Raw genomic sequence first — 21,381 nt, forward strand, 5'->3', positions numbered from 1 at the left:
AGTATCTCCAAATATGCTGTGAGATGGACAAAGCAAGGTACAGAACAGTGTACATGCTACAGCACCAATTGTGTTAAAACAGTATCTATTCATTTTTTGAACATATGTATTTTTATATTTCTAGAAGGAGACAAGAAATAGGGATACCCGTTTTTCATTTTTGAGCCATGTGAATGTAATACTTATTCAAAACAATTACACAGAAAAAAATAACTGTAAAGTTAAGATTTACTTTTGGATGTATTCTTGGCGCTATAAAAGCACATATTTGGATCACTGTCCAAACCACTCAAGTTATTTAAGTTTCTTTCATGGAAAAAAAGAATCTAAAAATGTTTTTGACTATATTCAAGATATTTTAAAATTTTATTACTTTTAGTAACAGCCTTAAGAAGAAAATTTCAAAGCACAATACTTCTTTATTTAATGAAATAGCTAACACTGCAAGCCAGATGTGATGACAAGCACTTCACATGTATGGAATTATTCAAGTGACCATCCAAACCCTCTGAGGCAAGGACTACTACTCTATTTTGCACATGAGACTGTTAAGAGGCTATCACTTGTCTCAGGTCTTGCAGCTAAGAAATGGCAGGACCAAGATTCCAGGTAAACTGGCTGCCTCCAGGGCATGAATACTTAACCACAGATGACAGAGCCTCCTGTAACATCAGTGAAGGGTGACAAAAGAATGGGGGCAATGGCACAGATAAACCACAGTCCAGTGAACTGTAGAATGACCACACCCTCATCTTTTTGTTTGAGGTTCAACTATAAGGGTGTCCTTTAACAACAAGGACCTCAGCTCTCTCCTGACACCTCCTGCTTTTAAAGGACAGGCAAAAGCACTCTTGGTGTATAAGACAAAACACACTACAGGTCGAATCAAATTACAGCAAATTCTAGTGCCAAGAGAGTCTCATTGCAACAAAAAGGTTTACAATATTCACCTACTATTTTTATTCTAATTCTCTAAATCCTTTAAGTTTATCACAACAAAACAATACATGTATGTATATCCAAGATAATTACTGATGTTTGTGGTCTGTAATGTCCTCACTTACAGCCAAAATGCAAATGTGTCCACTCAGCTTTATCCACTCAGGTCTTTACATCATACAAACCAATCTAAACTTTCTACAGTAACATTAAAAGAAATCATTCATCTTGTTCATTACTTTGCACCTTCCGCAAATCAACTTCATTTGTGAGTAAATCTTTGGAATCTTAAAACTGAGCTCACGTAAAGGCAGGTGAGAATACACACCTCAAAAAATTAGGGATGCATGGGATATAAGTGTGTTCATCTTAAAAAAAAAAAAAAAAAAAAAAGATCCTTAGCAGCAGAGATCCCAATCCACAAGTGCCAGGTCTTTGAGAATCACTGAGGGAGACATGCTGACTTACCCTCGCTGGCATTTTCTTTCAGCTGCTCTTCGTATTCTTGCATTGCTGACACACAGCTGTTGTGAATCAATTCCCCTAGGCGCTTCAGATCTGCTACAGACTTATCTACCAACTCAGCATCACGTGCTATGCACTCCAGCCTGAGGAAAGACAAATACGGGGATACCTCAAGGCCCTGTGCCCACGTTTCTAATGTCACGTGAGCTACCATTTGGTTTCACATAAGCTTGCTCCTGCAAAGACCTTTCTCTACATGCCTTAATTGATCCTTCCAACAAGAACCCTCGGACAGTGACTGATGACTTACTTTCCTCATAAAGAATTTGACTTGGAATAGTCCACAAAAACAGACTAATTTCAAAAAACAGAGGGGAAAGGGTTCAGCTTTCTTTATTAACTAAATGTGCTGTCTGATAACAGTAGCAGGTGAAGTGCCCCAAAGCTATTTGCACTAGTTTGTTTCTTTGTGCTCACTTTCCTTTCTCTAGCCTACTTCCATTCACTGCAATGTTCCTAGAAGCGAAGTACAGTTACATGTACAATATGTTTCGTTGATCTCCAAGTCATCTGGAGCAGGTGAGTAAATTAATGTCTAAAAACCAGGCTGTCAAAAGGTGCCAGACCTTAAAAATGGAAAGTAGAACCAAAAAAAGAAACCTCTACAATACAGAAGTGAAAAAGAGGCGGATAAGGAACTATTATATTACTAAGCTTACCGTTCAAGAGGGAGACCAAACTTCTTATACGCCTTGATGAACCTAAGAAAATAATCAATAAATCACATTAAAAAAACAGACTTCAGCTATATTAATGCAAACACATCCTGTGATGAAATATGAGCCATAAAAACTGTCAAAAAGAGACTGGGCCCAATCCTTGTGACTGCCACTAAATGAACTAAAGGTGGCCTTTGAAAATGGCCAGCTTAAAATAATGAGTGCTAAAAATCTATTCAAACCAAAGATTAACTTTATTCTCAGTGACTGGTCATGAAACTGCTTAGGGACATAACTGAGAATGGTGACTTAACTCTAGTACTATCATTTTTAGAAGGTACAAGTTTATGGAGTTCAATACATAATAAATGATTTAAAAACCACAACCTCTTATAATAAAATCCAGTACAGTTAAGTGGTCTATTCAGTCCACTACTGTTACTTTCAATTCCACACTACAATATTTTCCGTTACTTTCTGGTCAATAATACAAATATAAGGTTTTTAGGACTGCCTCAAATACTTTTTGTAATGAGGCAAAGTAAAATAAACATATGATTTTAAACTTTTTAGGCAAAACTATTTTGGAAACTCTGACTCCTTCTGCCAAACACTGTCTCCAGCCAAAAATCTAATCTATCCTTCCACAAGTCTCTAGCCTAAACCATGGTATATGCCAATCCATGTGTAATCCACTCCCCTCCCTAGAGCCAACCACTAGACTTTCACTAAAAAAGCGAGATGCCATGATATATCAAGGGCATCACTGTAACATGCCAAACTACCTGGTTAGATAAAAATGAAGGGAGAGATACTATGGAGAAAAAAAATGAAAAGAGAGGGCACAGCAATTGAAGAAAATGGGGATGAATATAACAATAGCTAAGAAACAAAATTAAAGGAATAGCATGGATTAGGAAAGTACTATATGTGAAAGCAAACCTGAGGATTATTCCTCCACTCTACATTTCTTCTTCTTGATATATACTGAAATATTTTACATCTGAAATAATATGCCATTTGTGATTACTTCAAAATAATATTGAGACAGAGAAGCATTCCGGGAATGGTGGAGTAAGGACCTCTGAAAATCTGCTCCTCCGTAAAAGCAACAAGAACACTAGCAAAATTGTCAAAATCAACTTTGTTAGAATGCTGGAAATTAACCAAAGGCTTGCAGCCATCTTATGAGCATTTATTCAAGAAAATGGCTGAATCTCAGTATGAACAGTGAGCTCTCTGGCATTTTGACTTGCTCTATTTCCCATGCCCTCTCCCCAGCTCCATGACTGCCTTGAAAACTACACCTTCCCACTACTGCAGCTGTGCAAAGAAGCAAAACAGCAGCCACTAGAGGGAGCAGAACAGGCCTAGAGCTCCCCAAAAGCTCTTTCCCCAGAGAACAGTGCTATTTGACCTGACTGACAGCACCCTGAGAAGCTCTATTCTCAGACTTGTCTTCATTTGACCTGACTCTGTATGAAGAACACTGTCTGTAGTTCATTAGTCAAAAAACAATTAGAGGCAAAGGTTTAACACCACAGCTGCCTGAGGCAGCATTATAAGTTGGCAATATGAACAGGCTGACCAAAAACTGCAATGGAAAAACTTGGAGGAAAGGATGTCCACAGGGATCTTTGAAAAGCTCAGGCAAATTCCTGGGTATCTAGAAGGCTTCATATATGCAGGGCTATGTGCAGGCACAGAGAAGACCTGAGGAGCTGTGAATCTCTCACCTCTGGCTAGCATTGAGGCTCTGCACAAACAGGAACTGCAGGCTAAGGCAAAGCTGTAAACTGCCTACCAGAACATTGAAGACGTCCCCAAAATACACAAGTAGCCCTTCAGCAAAGGCTGGTAGATTTACTGGTTGGTAGACTTAAGGTGTTTAAGGAAGTCTCTGTCCAATCATTAGCTGACCACTAAGCTAAACGAGCAGAGACTTCAAAAGACAAAGAAGACAGACTTCACAGAATTAGTCCAGAAAAGTTACTAAACAAACAACAACAACAACAAACAGCAAACACAAAAAACTCTTGCTGGCAGGGGGAATCTGATTTCCAGACTTGCCACATTGTATTACTTAAAATGTCTAGTTTTCAACAAAAAATTACAGAAAACAAGAAAGTATGGTCCCTATACAGGGAAGGAAGATGGTTTTCAATGGAAATAGACCCTGAGGAAGTCCAGAAGTTGAACTTATTAGACAAAGGTTTTAATCAACTATTATAAATATATACAAGAGCTAAAGGAATCCATATCTGACGAATTAAAAGAAAATTTGAGAATAATATATCACTAAATGGAGAATATCAACAGAGACAGAAATTATATAAAGGAGTCAAATATAAATTCTGGAGTTGAAAAGTACAATAACTAAGATGAAAAAAATCACTAGAGAGGCTCAGGATTAGATATGAATTGACAGAAGAAAAACAGTTAAGAAAATCAGTTAAAAGATAGGTCAACTGAGGGACTTACTTCTCTGGTGGCACAGTGGTTAAGAATCCACCTGCCATTAGAGGGGACACAGGTTTGATCCCTGGTCTGGGAAGATCCCACATGCCGAGGAACAACTAAGCTCGTGTGCTGCAACTACTGAAGCCCATGTGCTCTAGGGTCCGCGTGCCACAACCACTGAGCCCACATGCTGCAACTACTGAAGCCTGCGCACCTAGAGCCCATGCTCTGCAACAAGCCACTGCAATGAGAAGCCCACCCACCACAATGAAGAGTAACCCTCCTTCCCTGGTGGCGCAGTCATTGAGAATCTGCCTGCTAATGCAGGGGACACGGGTTTGAGCCCTGGTCTGGGAAGAGCCCTCATGCCGTGGAGCAACTGGGCCCGTGAGCCACAACTACTGAGCCTGCGCGTCTGGAGCCCATGCTCCAAAACAAGAGAGGCCGCGACAGTGAGAGGCCCGCACACCACGATGAAGAGCGGCCCCCACTCGCCACAACTAGAGAAAGCCCTTGCACAGAAATGAAGACCCAACACAGCCAAAGATAAATTAATTAATTAATTAATTTAAAAAAAAAGAGTAGCCCTCGCTTGCTGCAACGAAGACACAATGCAGCCAAAAATAAATTAAAACAACGAGATGCGTTTACAAAAAAAAAAAAAAAAAGGTCAACTGAGATTATCCAATGTGAAAGACAGAAAAAGAATAAAGACTAGCCTTCAAAAACAAAGGAGAAATTAAGACATTCCTAGATAAGTAAAAAGACAGAATTTGTTCCTAGCAGACCTGCCCTAAAAGAAATACTAAAGAGAGTACTTTGGGCAGAAATGAAAAGACATGAAACAGTGACTCAAATCCACATGAATAAATAAGAGCCTCAGGAGGATACCTGAGTAAGTAGATAAAAAGACAGTGGATATGTATTTTTGTCAGTAACTCTTTTCTTCTCCTAAATGATTTTAACTATCACTGCATAAGGCGATAATTATAAAACTGTGTTGGTGGGCTTATAAAGTATAAAGATATAATCTGTGTGACAATAAAAGCACAAAAGAGGGGGAAGAAATGTATGTAAACTGGAGTAAAGTTTTAGAATACCACTGAAATTAAGGTGGTATTAGTCCAAACCAAACTGTTCTAAGTTAAAACATTAAATTATAATCTCCAGGGAAACCACTAAGAAAATAACTTTTAAAATATAAAAGAAACAAGAGAATTAAAATAGTATACTAAAAAATATGTAATACAAAAGAAGGCAGTAATGGGGGAATAAAGGAACAAAAAAGACCCAAGACATAAAAAACGAACAGCAAAATGCAGACATAAATTCTATCTTATAAGTAACTGCATTAAATGTAAATGGTTTAAAGACTTCAATCAAAAGGAAGAGATCAATAGAATGGATTTTAAAAAAACATCTAACTATATACTACCTACAAGAGTTGCAAGCTAGATTCAAAGACACAAATAGATTGAAATAAAAAAGGAAAAAGATACTGCACATACAATACCAAAAGAGAGTTGGAGTGTCTACACTAATATCTAACCAAGTTATAAACTTTAAGACATAAATTGTTACCAGAGACAAAGAAGGACATTTTATAATGAGAAAATGGTCAATTCATCAAGACAACATATTATAAAGCATACACACCTAACAGCAGAGGCCCAAAACATATGAAGCAAAAACTGACAGAACAGAAGAGAGAAATAAACAATACAGCAATAACAGAGCCTTCAATACCCCATTTCCAATAATGGATAGATCAGGCAGAAGATCAATAAGGAAATGGAAGATCTGAACAACAGTAAACCAAATAGACTTAAAAAACATCTATAGGACACTCCACTCAACTGCAGCAGAATATACATTATTCTCAAAATAACACTGAGGGTTGGGGAAAATAGAAATATGGCACACACACAAGACTGACTACAAACTCATAATGGTTAAAATATTACCCGGGGAGGGGGTGCGCTAATATTCTATCAATGTTTGTATACATTTACATTTTTCCACAATATATTAAACAAAGAAAGAATAAAAGACAGGTATTAACATTTAGTGGGAAACAAAGACCTTGTGATTTCAAATACTGACCTAAAAGGACTATCTGATAATAGTTAAAATTTGGGTTAGACCATAAAGTTAATCATTTTCATATTTTCTACTTTCTTCAGCTTTAAAAAAAAATAACATGGCAGCTAGGGGAAAAGTGGTTTGGAAGCAATAATTTTAGATTTTTCTGGAGGGAAAGGGGGTGTGAATCAGACACCAACAAATGTGTAATAAGTACTGACATAGAAAGATGCCTAAAATTGGTTATAAGTGACAAGAAGCTGCAGAACAGTACGTTGTATATACCAATAAACCAAACTGATATCAGCACTAACACTGATGGAAAGTAAACTGGGGTTATCTGTACTACTTTAATTTTTTATATTTATACCATTTCTTTTATACACATTGATACATATGTATGTATGTATTTATTCATATTCTTCAATAAAAACAAAAAAGAAAGTTTCAATCCAAGTTTACCTCCAACAGCCTCTTTCCTCTTGGCTGGACTTTCTTTGTGAAATGTTCAGAACCCAGAACAAGAAGTAAACAAAAAGAAAGAGCTCAACTGAGGAGAGCCTTGGAGAAGGGAGAATCATCCTGGGGCCTTGGAGCATGACTCAGTCCCCCTTGCCTTCCTCTGACCTCCCTGTCATCAATGTCAGGGATCCATCAACCTGAGGCTTACAGCATGTCCTTCCAAATGTGAGGGGGAAGGAGAGCAGAGCCCCCACTAACCTCCGGATCTCGGCATCAGTGAATCCCTCCACGAGGTCCTTCCGCACACTTCGGGGGCGCCCTCTGCGCTTGGGCTTCTTGTCGTCATCAGAGTCATCTGTCTCACTCTCAGAGGCAGAGGATCTCTGGGCCTGCCTCTTAGACTCAGTATCAGAGTCACTGTCATTTGTCTGAGCCTGAAAAGGCAAAGTCACATTGTAGCAAGTGCCAGGTCGAAGAGATCTAAGGACTAAGACCAGGCCATCTTAACTCCTTAATACTCAGAACTTCCCATCCTATCAGGCAAGTCAATTTCCCTTTAAGAAAGAAGGAGGCAGATGGCATGTGATGAAAGAAGATCTGCTTGGGATAGTCACTCTGCCAGAGACATACTGTAATGTCATTAAGTAAACTGGAATAAAAATATTTGGATTGTGGCTTCATGTTTACTTCCTTGGGCAAATTACTTTACTTCTTCATGCCTTTGTTTTCCATTTGTAAAATGGGGACAATAGCACCTATAATACAGGGTTTTCATACGTATTAAATGAGTCAGTAAGTGGAAAAGCACTAACTTATGCCTGACATACAGTGAATACTCAATGATAGCTACTATTAGCTAGTACTGATTTACTAGGTTCTCAGACAAACCTGAGTCTGTTATCTCCAACAACTGGGTAATAAAACAGTCTATCTACTTAAATGTTGTTGCAAAAATCAAATTAGATAGTGCCTATGATAGAGCTTTGTAAACTGAAGCACCTTTATATAATCTCTTACTAAGTATGTATGCCAAGTGCCATAAACAAACACTTAAAGGTGAAAAGAGGTTTGACTCAGAGTCAAAGGCCTTGCCAATTAGAACCAAACTCTTAGACTTACTGGTTCTAATCTCAAGGGCAAAATGTAAACTTCTGTCAAACTCAAATCCTGTCCAGCCATCTCACAAAGAGCCAATCTGCAAAGATCAAATGGCTCATAGGTATGCACATGAGCCTTGTGTATTTTTCCATTTCCCTCTGCTAGGTTTCCTATAACTCTGCCCTGGAACCCTCCACATCCGGACAACAACATAAGGTGAACAAAATAAGAAGTATCAATACTTCCGTATCTTTCATGTTACTTGATCACCTTTTTAGTGGAACTCCGAATTCGAGGTAACATATAAATTTCTTCCAGCTCTTTCTGCCGCTCTTCCTCCTCTACTTTCTTCCTTTGCTCCTCTGGAATGATCTCATCCCAGTCCTTGTGAGGACGCTCTTCTAGTTCTTCTTCATCCTCCATTGTTGCGAAGTTGGCAACCTTAAAACAAATGGACAACCCATTGTCTGACATTTCCCTATTTCCCAAACACCATCTACTAACACACCAACTCAAGCACTGTTTTTAATCTAACATGCTATGAATGATAATAGGACTCCTGTGATATTACATAATCAAATAATCAATTTTCTACTCATCTCTCCCTTATCGCCCCCCCCAACAAAATCTACTTGCCAAATCCTGAAGTTCATCAGAAATTTTACTGAAAAACAGGGAAAGATATAAAGCTACAAACTGTCTTATTATAAGTTTTATTGAAAGATTTGCTGTTAAATCATACACGTTCTTATGTACTAACTAGAAATTTTAGATTTATTTAGATTATAACATTTGAAAACCTAATACTAATCCATTACAAACTTACAGTCCTATACATTATAAATCGCTACTGAATAGAGCTCATTTGAAACAACCCATAACTCAAAGCAGTAGCTATTGGTTACCTTATTCATTTTTATCAAAAGTATAGAAGCTAAAGGTATGTAAGAATTTCATATGCTCAAAACTGCACGTTAGTCTTAGGAATAAAAACAAGAACACAAAATGCAAAAATTGAAAAAAACCTGGAAGAATATTCCATTTATTTCATATCAAATATTTAAGATATTTAGACCAGGACACCATCATGAAGATTACTTCTGTTTAAGAAGGGAGCAGTAGCCATAGAAGTGAAATCCAGTTGGAACACTAGCAATTCACCTCCATCCTCTGCATCCACAGACACATTAACTCTGATCCTAGAGCTCCATGATCCACTCAACTCCTTCCTTTTTCTTCCACCAGGACAACTTCTACCTGTGGCCAACCCTGGACTTCATCACAAAATAATGCTTCCTTTCAAACACTTCTTCCTCAACCCTTATGGGTCTACCACACATAACCATCAATGTAACCTCTAGGTCTTCCCTGCTTCTCTAACATGCATGGAATCAAACCATGATGAATCCATTCAACCACGTTCTCATTGGAATCTGGGAAACTTTTGCCACTTTGATGACTCTTCGATGCCTCCCAAGCCAATCTCCCACCTTGGGATGGCCAACTGATTCAACTTCTCTGACCTCAAGTATTTCTGGAGCAAGTCATATGATCCTGCTGACTGGCTCTAATGTGAAGCCCCATCTTCTAAATTCAGCTCTACACCCTAAACCAAGTTCCTCCTGGCAACTCCTGGCCCCTGGATGAGACTATTCCAAATCTTTTCCACTTCTCAGCAAACACCTCACTTAATTTACTGGTAATTAAGGTCACCAGTTGGAACTCCTACATCTTCTCTCCCCTCTATTCCCTGAAGTGTATACTTCCCTTTTTCTTTCAAAGGCCAGTTCCTCCATCTGTGCTTTTGACTATATCTGTTCCAGTCTCCTCCTGGGCAATATGCAATCAAATTTTCCTCTTTCCTTAGAACCTTCAGTATTTCCCTATTCTCAATTTCTTTCCTCAACCTAGAAATCTGGTAACACCTTTAAAAAACTTTGCCTTGCTTGACCCTTCTATCCTCATAAATTACTTTCACTGTTCTCTTCACTAAGCTTTTTAATAATGTCTATACCCAATGCTGTCATCTCCTACTCATCAGGTGCCCAGCTTCTGCATTTAGTCCTAATCTCATTTAATTTTCTATCAAATACCACTAACTACCCCATAACTATCCTTAAAAAAAAAAATCCCACCAAGTCAAGAGCTTCCCAATTGTCACCTTCTATTTTCATACCTTTGACCTCTCTTTCTTATGATTCTATTAATGTCTCTCCCACAACCTCTCCACCCCTACCAGAGCTCCACACTATCAAGTTCTTCACCTATCCCACTGACAGCTTATTCTCAGCCCTTGTCACACCGACTTCTTTTCCTCTACCCACTGAATCTGGGCAGGATGGACCACTTCAGCGGTGACCCTCATGGGGAGGACTATACAGTCTATACCCACATCATACTTGGAACTCTAGAGAATAATTTTGAGGGGTATGAGTCAACTTAGGTAAAGAGAAAAGCAGAGTCCCCTGCACCCAGAAAGTACTGACAGGCATTACTTATTATTGGTTCATGAATCAATGCCAAAGACTTTCTCAGACAATGATTTTCATACCTTAAATTGTGACAGAAGCTCATCTGTTGCACTTGTTGAGACTTCATTCTCTCTGGTTTCAGCCAAGCGCAAAATTTCATCTATATCCATTTCCTAAAAGAACAAGAGCAACACAAACATGGTAAAAAGGCAAGCAGTGTTAAGCATTTACTGAAAATGACTGGTCCAAATAAACCAACTCTCTTCTCTGATATTCCATTTTCTTTTATACTCTCAGTTTCATGTCCTTTATATCTAATGTTTCAAGCTACTATTTATACAAATGATAAGATGAAACTTCAGAAATTACGAGAAATAAAATTGGAATAAAAAAGACCAAAGGGGCTTCCCTGGTGGCGCAGTGGTTGAGAGTCCGCCTGCCGATGCAGGGGACACGGGTTCATGCCCCGGTCCGGGCAGAGCCCACATGCCGTGGAGTGGCTGGGCCTGTGAGCCATGACCACTGAGCCTGCGCGCCCGGAGCCTGTGCTCCGCGACGGGAGAGGCCACAACAGTGAGAGGCCCGCGTACCGCAAAAAAAAAAAAAAAAAAAGACCAAAGACAAAATCCTCAAATGCTTTTCTCATTCTTTCCTAGTCAATTTAGTAAGAGCTTTTAGCTCTGTAAGAAAAAAAGAGAAACTATGTTCTGCAAGTAACTACCGTTTCCTTATAAAAGCCTCAGACTCAGAATCGCTTCCAGAAAAAGTCAGACTCTCACAGATGATACTTATCAAGAAATTTTTTTCCCTTATTGTTGACTACCTGAGGCTCTGATTCCTCCCCTTCAAGTTCTTTGAAGAGATCCTCCGCACCAAATTTCAAAATCGCTGTCAGCTCTTCTTTATTAAAAGGATTTGAACTGCAGAAATAAAATGTAGTTGTAATCTTTTAGGAATGTCAGATAACCTCTATGGAGTTCTAAATATCTATTCTTCATAGAGGTCAAATTACTGGTGAAGATATAAATTCTGCCACAAGAAAAATGATCTCACAAATATTTCATGTTTTTTAATCCACAGGATGATTCTGCAGTGGTAAACCTAAACTAACAAAAGACTAAGAAATCAGTTATTTTCCTGTTGATTCATCTGTTACATGTTTAAGCAAGAAAGATAATTAGCAACATGAGAGAAGGGAGTTCTCTCTTTGTCCTTTGACTCAGAAAGTTACCATTCACCAAGAATTTTCAAATTCCTCATCTCTGGTCCAAAATAAAAGAACAAGCTTTTTCTGCCTAGTTTCCTCTTTAATGGAAAATTATCATCATCTAATTAGGAAGGGCTCATTTGATCTCACCTGTAACACAAGTTGTAGGACTGCCTCAGAAGATACTCAACAATTTGGTCAAAATGTAAACTCTCTAAGAGAAATAGTTGTGTTTCCAAATAAAGCCAACTAAAACTTAACCACTTTCCTTTTATAGCCTTCTGTTTTCAATAGGAAAGATAATCTCCACACAAACATTTTTACCAACAGTAAGAAATAGATACCAATTCAATCTGGTGCATTCTCACTGCTGAAAAGTCCAAGGCAACATTGTGCCAGGATGAAAGCCCAACGGGGAGCACACAGCTGCCACTGCTGCTGCTGTGTCATATGTCACAGGCAGAGCCAAAAGCAAAAGGCAAGAGAGGCAGGAAAGAAAGAGAGAAGAGAGAGAGAGGGCACATAAGAAAAGGGCTGATATGGGGGAAAAAAAAAAAAAAAAAGAACCCAAAGAAGAAGGAGAAACAGTGAGAGCAAAATAAAATAAAAATGCAATCTTCTTGCAGTTTTGGCTTGGCCTTTTCCAGGTAACTAATGGATTAATGTCTGTTGTAAAGCATCCTATTAGAAAAATGAATTATACCAAATGTTGACATAAAATTGACTCTGCTACCTCTCCCATCTTTCTGGCACTTACTTGGACCTTCCAGAGTTGTTTTCCAGAACTGTCCGGCCAGTGGTATCCATGCGCTGAATCACCAGATGGTCCAATACCATCTTCTTTTTGGCCCGTTCTATGATCTCTTCCTCCACGGTCCCCTTTGTAACCAAGCGGTAAATATTTACCTGTAGGAAAAGGAAATGTTATGCTTATGCCTGATCACACATACAAAAAAGTTACCTCTGCCTAAAACCAAGGGGGAAAATAAAAAAATATTTGTCCTCTGCTATGGCATACCACTTGTAAGCCATCCATCCAAGCAGACAACTTAAGTATTGTACATGCAATATTTTTACTATTTGCAGCACGTTACATTCTTAAATAAAATAGCCTCTAAGGAACTGTTATTATAGCCTTGTTCTAACAATAAAAATGCTGCTAAAGAATGATCTGTCTCACTGAAATTGAATCTTTGGCCACATATGAAACTTAAGAGGTACCCAGTACTAGAGCAGACTTTGAAATTCATCTATGAAGGAAACAAGTGTGTACGTTTCCAACATACCACAGAGCTAATATTGGTCATGTGTAATAAAAGTAGACCACCTTGAACAATGTTAGAATATTTTAACAGCTTTTCCATAATAAAATAGATGGAAAATTTCAATTCTAAGTCTATTCATCATATATCTTTGAGTAAGCCAGAAAGTTACTGGTGATATACTTTTCAAACAGAGAAAGAGAATAGTTTCATATCTATAAGCTCATCTCAGCCCCGAAGACAGCTTCTCCGTACTAATTAACAAACAGACATCTACCCTTGGGGAAATGAAGACAAAACAGGAAAAAAAAAAAAAAAAAAAAGCATTGTACAAACATCCTGAAAGGGCTGAATAACCTCCCCTGCCCCCTCCCCTCCAAGCCGCATCTAGAGGCCCCTCACCACTGACCTGCTTCTTCTGACCAATTCTGTGGGCTCGGGCTTGTGCCTGCAAGTCGTTCTGGGGGTTCCAGTCAGAATCAAAGATGACGACTGTGTCCGCTGAAGCCAAATTGATTCCCAGGCCACCAGCCCTTGTCGAGAGCAGGAAACAGAAGTCCTGTACACAATGCAATATACTACTTTATGCAGTGGCCTTCTCAGAAACAGTTTCACAGTCCAATAAGCCCTTATACCTGGAAACCCCTGCAGGTGTGAAGAAAAGTGAGATATGATGGACAAACTTTATGGAGGCTACAAGAATGTTAGGGACTTGATGGCAGAGTGAATTTTCATTTGATTAAGAGGTAAGAGTCAGTGCAATGAACTAAGGAGTAAAGTAGAATCTGATAAGGCAACAGGAGCAAAAGAATTGGTGTTCTCTCCTGGCTAAAACTAGTATACAAGCAGTTAACAGAAACCAGACAAACTTAATTATCATGAGGATCGTTTCAGCAAGTTGCTTAGATACTTATTTCCTGGGTAAAGGTGGACTATGCCATGTAAGGCAGTCAGTATGAGCAAGGAGACTTCATTGGGTAAATGTCCATTCATTTGTTAGGCTGGTGAGGAATACAGAAACACTATACACTAAGAGATCACATGACTGAACCACTGGACAGCACAGGATCCTCAATCACCACGGAACATGCACAGAGAAAACCAGAGCAGGTGTGGCCGAACAGCAGTGTGTGGGAAAGACCCAGGCACTGACATATTCCAGTTTCCACAACAATGATAATAGAGACTGGGCAGGCACAGTACACCTGCCTGCATCTGAGTGCTCAGAAAAAAAATGGGCAGGAGGCAGAGAATAAACTCTATGAGCCAGAGAAAACCAAAGCCAAACAGATTTCTATTTCCAGGGAATTTGGTCATGTATCAAAGACTGACACCTTTCTGGCATGGAAATAGCACTCAAAAACTGGTAGTTCTGAGTTACATTTTGATAAATGGGTGTATTTAATACATATACACAGATGCAATGAAAAGGTCTCCACATTCTAAATAACAGTCACATTCACCAACATTATGCCATAGAAATAAAAATGGAGAGAGCTGTCTCACAAGAGCTTTAAACAATTCCAATAAAGAACTGATTAACAGGGGGGTTGAAGCATAGTCTGTGAGCCTTGGTAGAGATACCAAGCAACACCACACTCTGAAGAGAAGCCTGCAGGTAAACACTTGAGAATGAGACACCTAAAACTTAAATGAAATCTGGGGTCTGAATGATCATAAGAAATATTTTCAATGTCACTCTTTATCAAAGACAATATGAATTATATTGACATTATTTGTGCCTATTATCAAATAGTAAAATGGAAATATTCATACATAAACATTATGAATATAAATTGTTTGGAAAGAGTGATTTAGCAAATGTATCAAAATCTTTTTTACATGCTCATATCCTAGTTAAACATCCGACAACAATAAAATGGTCAAATAAATGATGGAACAGGCATGAGAAAATATTAGAAATTAGTTTTTTTAAATCTTTAATGACACGGGAAAATGCTCAGAGTAGAATTTTGAATGAAAGGTGAGCACAAAACTATATGCAGCATGATCCCAACTGGGCAAACACAGAAAGAAACAAAGGGTTTCTTCCAGGATGAATGGAAATGCACCCAAATAATGTGAACAGCAAGCTTTCTCTGGGATGGAAGTTTTCTTCTTTGTATAGTATTTCTTCTTTGTACTCTTCACCATCTTCCAAAATTTCTAAATGTGTTTATAATACTTTCCCCCAGTAATAAAGTAATTTTTTAAATTAATTTTAAAAAGACTCAGAGTTGCAGAAAATGGTAAAGAATCTCTATTCTATATCTAGCCATCAGCCAGGGGAATCAACAGAGAGCTACGAAGAAAGGCACTTTAGCTTTTTTTTGAGAAAGGGCGATATGAAACATTCAACTCACACTGTGTTTTAAACTAACAGTATGGACCAAAAAACCAATCTCAACAAATACTGAAGAGAAACAGGTAACACTGATGGGGTGCTTGCTATGTACCAGGCCCTGCGCTCAGTGCTATGTGTGGAGTATTGCACTTAGTCGTCACAGCAGGATTATGAAGTAGGGCATCAGGGTGCTTTTACAGTTGAGAAAATAGGGAGGAGAGAGAGGAGGATGGACTTAGATGGTTATCAATGTTTTTAGTAATTACAGTCCTCTTCTCCTTGACCATTGAGAGCCTTGGTTCTGAAGAGATTAGTGCCCAAAATTCCTCAAGGAGAACTAAAATTTTAGGCTGGAGAAACAGCCAGAATACCATAGTCTAACTAGGCTTATGTGCTATTCAAGGGGCAAGAGTCATACCATTCTGGAGTGACAGACAGACATTAAGAGTGTTCAAAGTTCTTGAGAAAGCAGAAAGTTAAGCCTGGTCTATCTATACAGAATAGTGGCCCAGACTTCAGAAGCTCTAACGTTCTCTCCAAAACACTTCTAGTTCTACCTCTGGCCCTCACCATGGCTTTCTTAACTCCTCACGCCACTATAGCTTTACTTACACTAAACTTCTTTTCCCCTCTTCTCTCACATCCCATGGTATTTAATAGTTTGATATGCACAAATTACAAGGTTACCACGGTTTCTAACTTGTCCTAAGTGCTCTTCCACATGTACCTTAAAAACAAAATACTTTATAATGCCAAATTCAAGTTGGATACTTAACAGATTAACCAATGTTGCTATTAGCCCAAGCAAGGGAATTAAGCCACATCCTACCAGGGTCCAACAAATCTGAGACATAGCAAACATACTTTTCAAGACGCAAGTCATCAAAAAAAGTTTAGATCAGAACCTTCTGATGTAACATACATGTCAAAATTAATCCTACCAGCCAGCCCTCCCCAACCCTTGCCTTGTGGTTCTTCTAGGCCCAGAAATTTGGCATCTGAAAGCCACCAGAGAACCCTCAATTGATACCGGAACTACTCAGTCATTAATCCAGACCAGGGGAGACAAACAAGCATGCATATGCTTTTCTGGATTGACAAAAAACAAAATTAAGAGGCATCTTTAGTGATTTCTCCTTCCCTTATCAGGTAGGAGAGTTGCACTGTGAAATGTTTCTGAAACAGAATACATTAAGCTAGAAAGGCTTTCCCCTTGATACAGAGCCCAAGCTGCCCAAATAACAAAGTCATGCATGCTATACCTCAGACCCATCTGCATTGAAGTGGTCCAGTGCCTGTTTTCGGATTTCTCCCTTGATGGAACCATCCAGACGCTGTAAAAATAAACCATAAGAAAATCATAAGGTAGGAAGATCAGCTACACTCAAAATAGAACACCAGACTTGTAACCTTCATCACTCCAACACCCACTGAGTAAAAATAACCGGAACACACTGGCAAAGTGCTGTCCAGGGGCTGTGCTTCAGCAGCACACCCGACTTGCCCCAAGCTCTCCGGTTACAAACTCAAGGTCAGAAGCTTCTGATTCTAACGGCCATCTAAGTTTATCCAAGGATCAGAATGGCCACCAGGACATAAGGAGAAAGGTGGCAACCCAAGCTGTGCTTAGAGGCTTTGTCTGCTTCTACATCTGTGGGTACCAAAGAGATTAGGAAATAGTACCACTGGTCACCTCATGATTAGCTCCTGAAGAAAAATGGTGCTCCTTAGCTACATGGCTAAAAGTTGCCCTGTTATTAAGTGCTCCATAAACCAAAAAATTATTTACATAATTTTATTTGGAAAACATTTCCCCATAATATTGAAAATGTTAAAATTAAGTGAATCATATATCCCAGCTTTTCTGAAAATTACACTCTAAAATCAGAGCAAAGTGTTCAAACAGCCAAAATGTATCTTCAAGAGAGCCTCTGGCATTTACTACCATATACAATTCTTACATTAGACTATATGTCAATTCTAGGTCCAAAACAATGTCACCATAGAGAAACCATATAATATGTAAATACTGAAGAATTACTACTTGTATGCTGTATATAAAGCATTTCTCACTCTTTAAAATCATTTTCACATTACTTTCCCTTAATCACCACTTGAGATAAACTACCTCATTTTACCGAAGGCAAAACTGACCAGGCAGATGTCAGCTGACCAGTGATCAGTGACAGGGGAGGGGTGGAGTCAGTGGAAGGACCTACAGCTCAGCGCTCTGTCCACCAAACCCAGAGCCACCGATCACAGGTAGAATCACACATGGGAACCCCCTTTCTTCTTTCTGACTACCAACTCTACTGAGAGCCGTGACCCAAAGATAAGTTTAAATGGCATGTTCACAACCAGTATTTGAAATGAGAAAACCCAAATGCCCTCTTTTCAATATTCTAAGAGAAGACATTAGGCATGATAACCTGAGTGGACACCAGACTACTCATTCCCTAGAGAGAAAAATAACGTATTCTTATTTTACTTGATACCAAATGATGAGCTAGACCTGAAAGCTCCCAGGAGTCAGATGTACTGAGAGATCACTGACTCTCTGTACTGTGCTATTTTTGGTAACAACCACAGTATTTAACTATATTCTAAGACAACTGCTGAAAGACCACACAAGGTATTATGGATATAACAACGCCTTTCAGGGTATGCTGAAAGAAAACCTGTTACTGAGTTTTAAAGCTTGGCCTTCTTAGAGAGAATCACTGCCTTCAAGTATCTTCAGTATCAGCATAACTGCATGAGTCCATCCAAAATTAAAGAAAAAATTTATTTAATGCAAGGCAGGGCTTCCCTGGTGGCACAGTGGTTAAAAATCCAACTGCCAACTCAGGGGACACGGGTTCGAGCCCTGGTCCAGGAAGATCCCACGTGCTGCAGAGCAACTAAGCCTGTGCGCCACAACTACTGAGCCTGCACTCTAGAGCCCGCAGGCCACAACTACTGAGCCCATGTGCCACAACTACTGAAGCCTGTGCACCTAGAGCCTGTGCTCGGCAACAACAGAAGCCACTACAATGAGAGGCCTACGCACCGCAACGAAGAGCAGCCCCCGCTCGCCGCAACTAGAGAAAGCCCGCGTGCAGCAACAAAGACCCAACATAGACAAAAATAAAATTAATTTTTTAAAAAAATCAAGGCATTATAAAAATATTAGGCCAAAAATCAAGGTAAATTGCACACGTCTATAAATAAATCAGAGATAAGTTTCCCATTGTCTAACACGTAGAAAAATATTATGCTGAAGAAACTCTTTTTCCCCCTTATTTTTCTCCTTATCTTATAAGAGATTAATGAATGAAGACAAAAACCCAAAGTTATAATTCTGCAAAGTATATTCAGGGATGAGCAAGGTTTCAAGTATACTGTTCTCCTGAGTTCCCCAGCCTCACAGCCAGGGTCAGCTTCCTTTGGGGTGTAATATAAAACACTGTCACCTCTCTTTTTCTTTCTTTCTTAGGATTTGGGCTTCTGTCATCAGGTTCACACTTCCTTCCTCGCTACTTTTACCACAGGCTCAGAGATGTAAGATACCATCTAACAACACTTCTCTTGCCCAATTTTCCTTTCTCTAATCCCCATCCCTCGCCCACCAAAAAAGAATAATCTTCCCATGATCTTGTTCATTACAGGGTAGCCTAAAGGCATGGAAGTAAAAATTAAGACCCGCCTGGAACCTTAATCTCAATTTGTTTCAAACAAGAAAACTCTTGTTTTCTCCTTTAGGATAATTTAGCAAGCAAAGCATACAACCTAGAGGGAGGGAGGGAGGAAAGGAGGAAGGGAGAGACCCCAAGTACCAAGCATCCTCACCTGGAAAGGATAGTGCTTAATAGTCAGGTACTCAGCCAGGATATCCAACATTCTCACCATCTGCGAGAAGATAAGGACTCTGTTCCCTCTTTCTCGAAGTCTTGTCAACAGTTTATCTAACAGAATCAGCTTCCCACTGCTCCTGATCAAGGACTGAAGATTGAAAAGACATTCTAATCATCATGTTCAAAAGCATACTTCAATCTGCCCTTCCTCTCTAATAAGAGTTCATGTTTTTACAATGATCTTTAAGCTTTTGGAAGCCTTCTGCAATCTAGCTGACAAGCAATTCCTCAAATGCTCTTTACCTAGTATCTGTGACAATATACTTTCCAGATTTTTCCTAGCTGTTTGACTTTTCTCACCTGTTTTTAAAGCTTCTTTTGATGCTCCTTGAAATTATCAAGGAGGAAAAGGAGCATTTTGGTAAAAAGCATCTATAGAAACTAAAGTGTCTTTAAGAAAGTAATTACAAACAAGGTAAGCACACACCAGAAGAATCTCCTGTCCATTTTCCCTTTCATTTTCTTCGGGAGGTTTAATGAGATAACAGTGGTTGCAGCACTTTTTCAGTTCCATCACAATATTAAGGAAACCAGATGTGCTGCCTCTTGTTCCTTTGGCAAGAGCCTTGTAATTCCTAGTCAGAATCCATCTGCAAATTAAGATAATAATGATATTATTAGATTCAAAGAAAGAGAGTTGGGGATACCAGCAGATTATAAAAGAAAATAGTGTTACTGAGGGTGGGAGGCGGCGGGGGGAGTTAAAAAGGCAGGGAGGGATGCTTTATTTTATATCTCCTGCCACCTAACCAGGAACCCTCACACATCTCCAGTCAGATTCAGACCATTAATCATTCTATTGGCTATTTCAACCTGGATGAACACAGGAATATTAAAAGAAAATAATAGCAACAAATATATATATTCATAGAACATATATTACATATATGTATTTTATATAAACAATGACTGTCACTGAAGCAGTCTTTATTGTAGTATAAAAGTGGAAATTAAGATGTCTCAAATTAGAAAATCAGTTAAATAAATTAGATATACCAAAGATAGAAGCTACAGGGACTTCCCTGGTGGTCCAGCAGTTAAGACTCCACGCTCCCAATGCGGGCGGGCTGGGTTCCATCCCTGGTGAGGGAACTACATCTTGCATGCCTCAACTAAGAGCCTGCATGCCACATCTAAAAGATCCCACATGCCGCAACTAAAAGATCCCTCATGCCGCAACTAAGACCCAGCACAGCCAAATAAATACATAAATAAATGTTTAAAAAAAAAGAAGCTACATACCCATTTAAACTGTTGTAAAAGGGTATTTTACATAATACAGTGTTCATAACAAGTATGTTTTCTATCCCAGTTTGAAAATATTAGAACTGATTTTTTTCTGAGTAGTGAAATTTCTTCACACTTTTAGCAATCACACTTTTAGGAATCCATCTCAAAGAGGAATTCTCAAGGATTCTCACCGTAGCACTATTTATAAAAGTATTTGAAACTATCCAAATGTCCATCACTAGGAGACTAGTTGAATAAACTATGCTACAGATACACTATGCAGTTGTAAAAAGAAAGGACTGTCTCTATAAACTACTATGGAGTGCTCTCCAGCACAGCCGATTCCCATCACTAAGTGAGAAAAGTAAGGTATAGAAAAATGCATACAGTATGCTACCACTTGCACAAGAAGGAGGCAATAAAAAAAGTTAACATGTATCTGCTTATATTTTAAAAATTAAAAAATAAAGGAAAGATAAACATTAAGTTTTTAAATACACAAGTAATTATTACCTAAGGAAAAAAGGGACTAGAATGGAGGAGACAAGGATTGAAGCCAGATATCTCTGAACATGCCAGGCATGGCAGCTTTGCCTTCGGAACTCTATAAATATTACAAATAATCATGACCAAAATTAAACAAAGCAATCCCTAAAATAAAAAAAAAAAACACTAAAATGAAGTAAATAAACTATTGTATCCAGTCAGTACCTAACCAAAGAGAAGAAAAACCATCTCAAGTGCTTTAA

The 21,381-nt window shown here is 38.8% G+C and overlaps 1 protein-coding gene across 1 annotated transcript in view; it reads right to left on the reverse strand.

The window, feature by feature from the left end:
- The window catches only part of CHD2 (chromodomain helicase DNA binding protein 2), a 118,333-nt gene that overhangs the window by 34,463 nt on the left and 62,489 nt on the right, over positions 1-21,381 (reverse strand). Inside the window, exons 17-27 of the mRNA XM_079700161.1 lie at positions 19,830-19,992; positions 19,338-19,490; positions 16,772-16,843; positions 13,575-13,724; positions 12,661-12,809; positions 11,520-11,616; positions 10,777-10,869; positions 8,496-8,666; positions 7,386-7,561; positions 2,124-2,165; positions 1,408-1,547 (exon numbers count right to left, since the gene is read on the reverse strand). Of these exons, the coding sequence (XP_079556287.1) occupies positions 1,408-1,547; positions 2,124-2,165; positions 7,386-7,561; positions 8,496-8,666; positions 10,777-10,869; positions 11,520-11,616; positions 12,661-12,809; positions 13,575-13,724; positions 16,772-16,843; positions 19,338-19,490; positions 19,830-19,992 (1,406 nt within the window). The remainder of the gene's footprint in view (positions 1-1,407; positions 1,548-2,123; positions 2,166-7,385; positions 7,562-8,495; positions 8,667-10,776; positions 10,870-11,519; positions 11,617-12,660; positions 12,810-13,574; positions 13,725-16,771; positions 16,844-19,337; positions 19,491-19,829; positions 19,993-21,381) is intronic.

The sequence above is a fragment of the Hyperoodon ampullatus genome (assembly GCF_949752795.1).
Source record: "Hyperoodon ampullatus genome assembly, chromosome: 3".
Lineage (NCBI taxonomy): Eukaryota > Metazoa > Chordata > Mammalia > Artiodactyla > Ziphiidae > Hyperoodon > Hyperoodon ampullatus.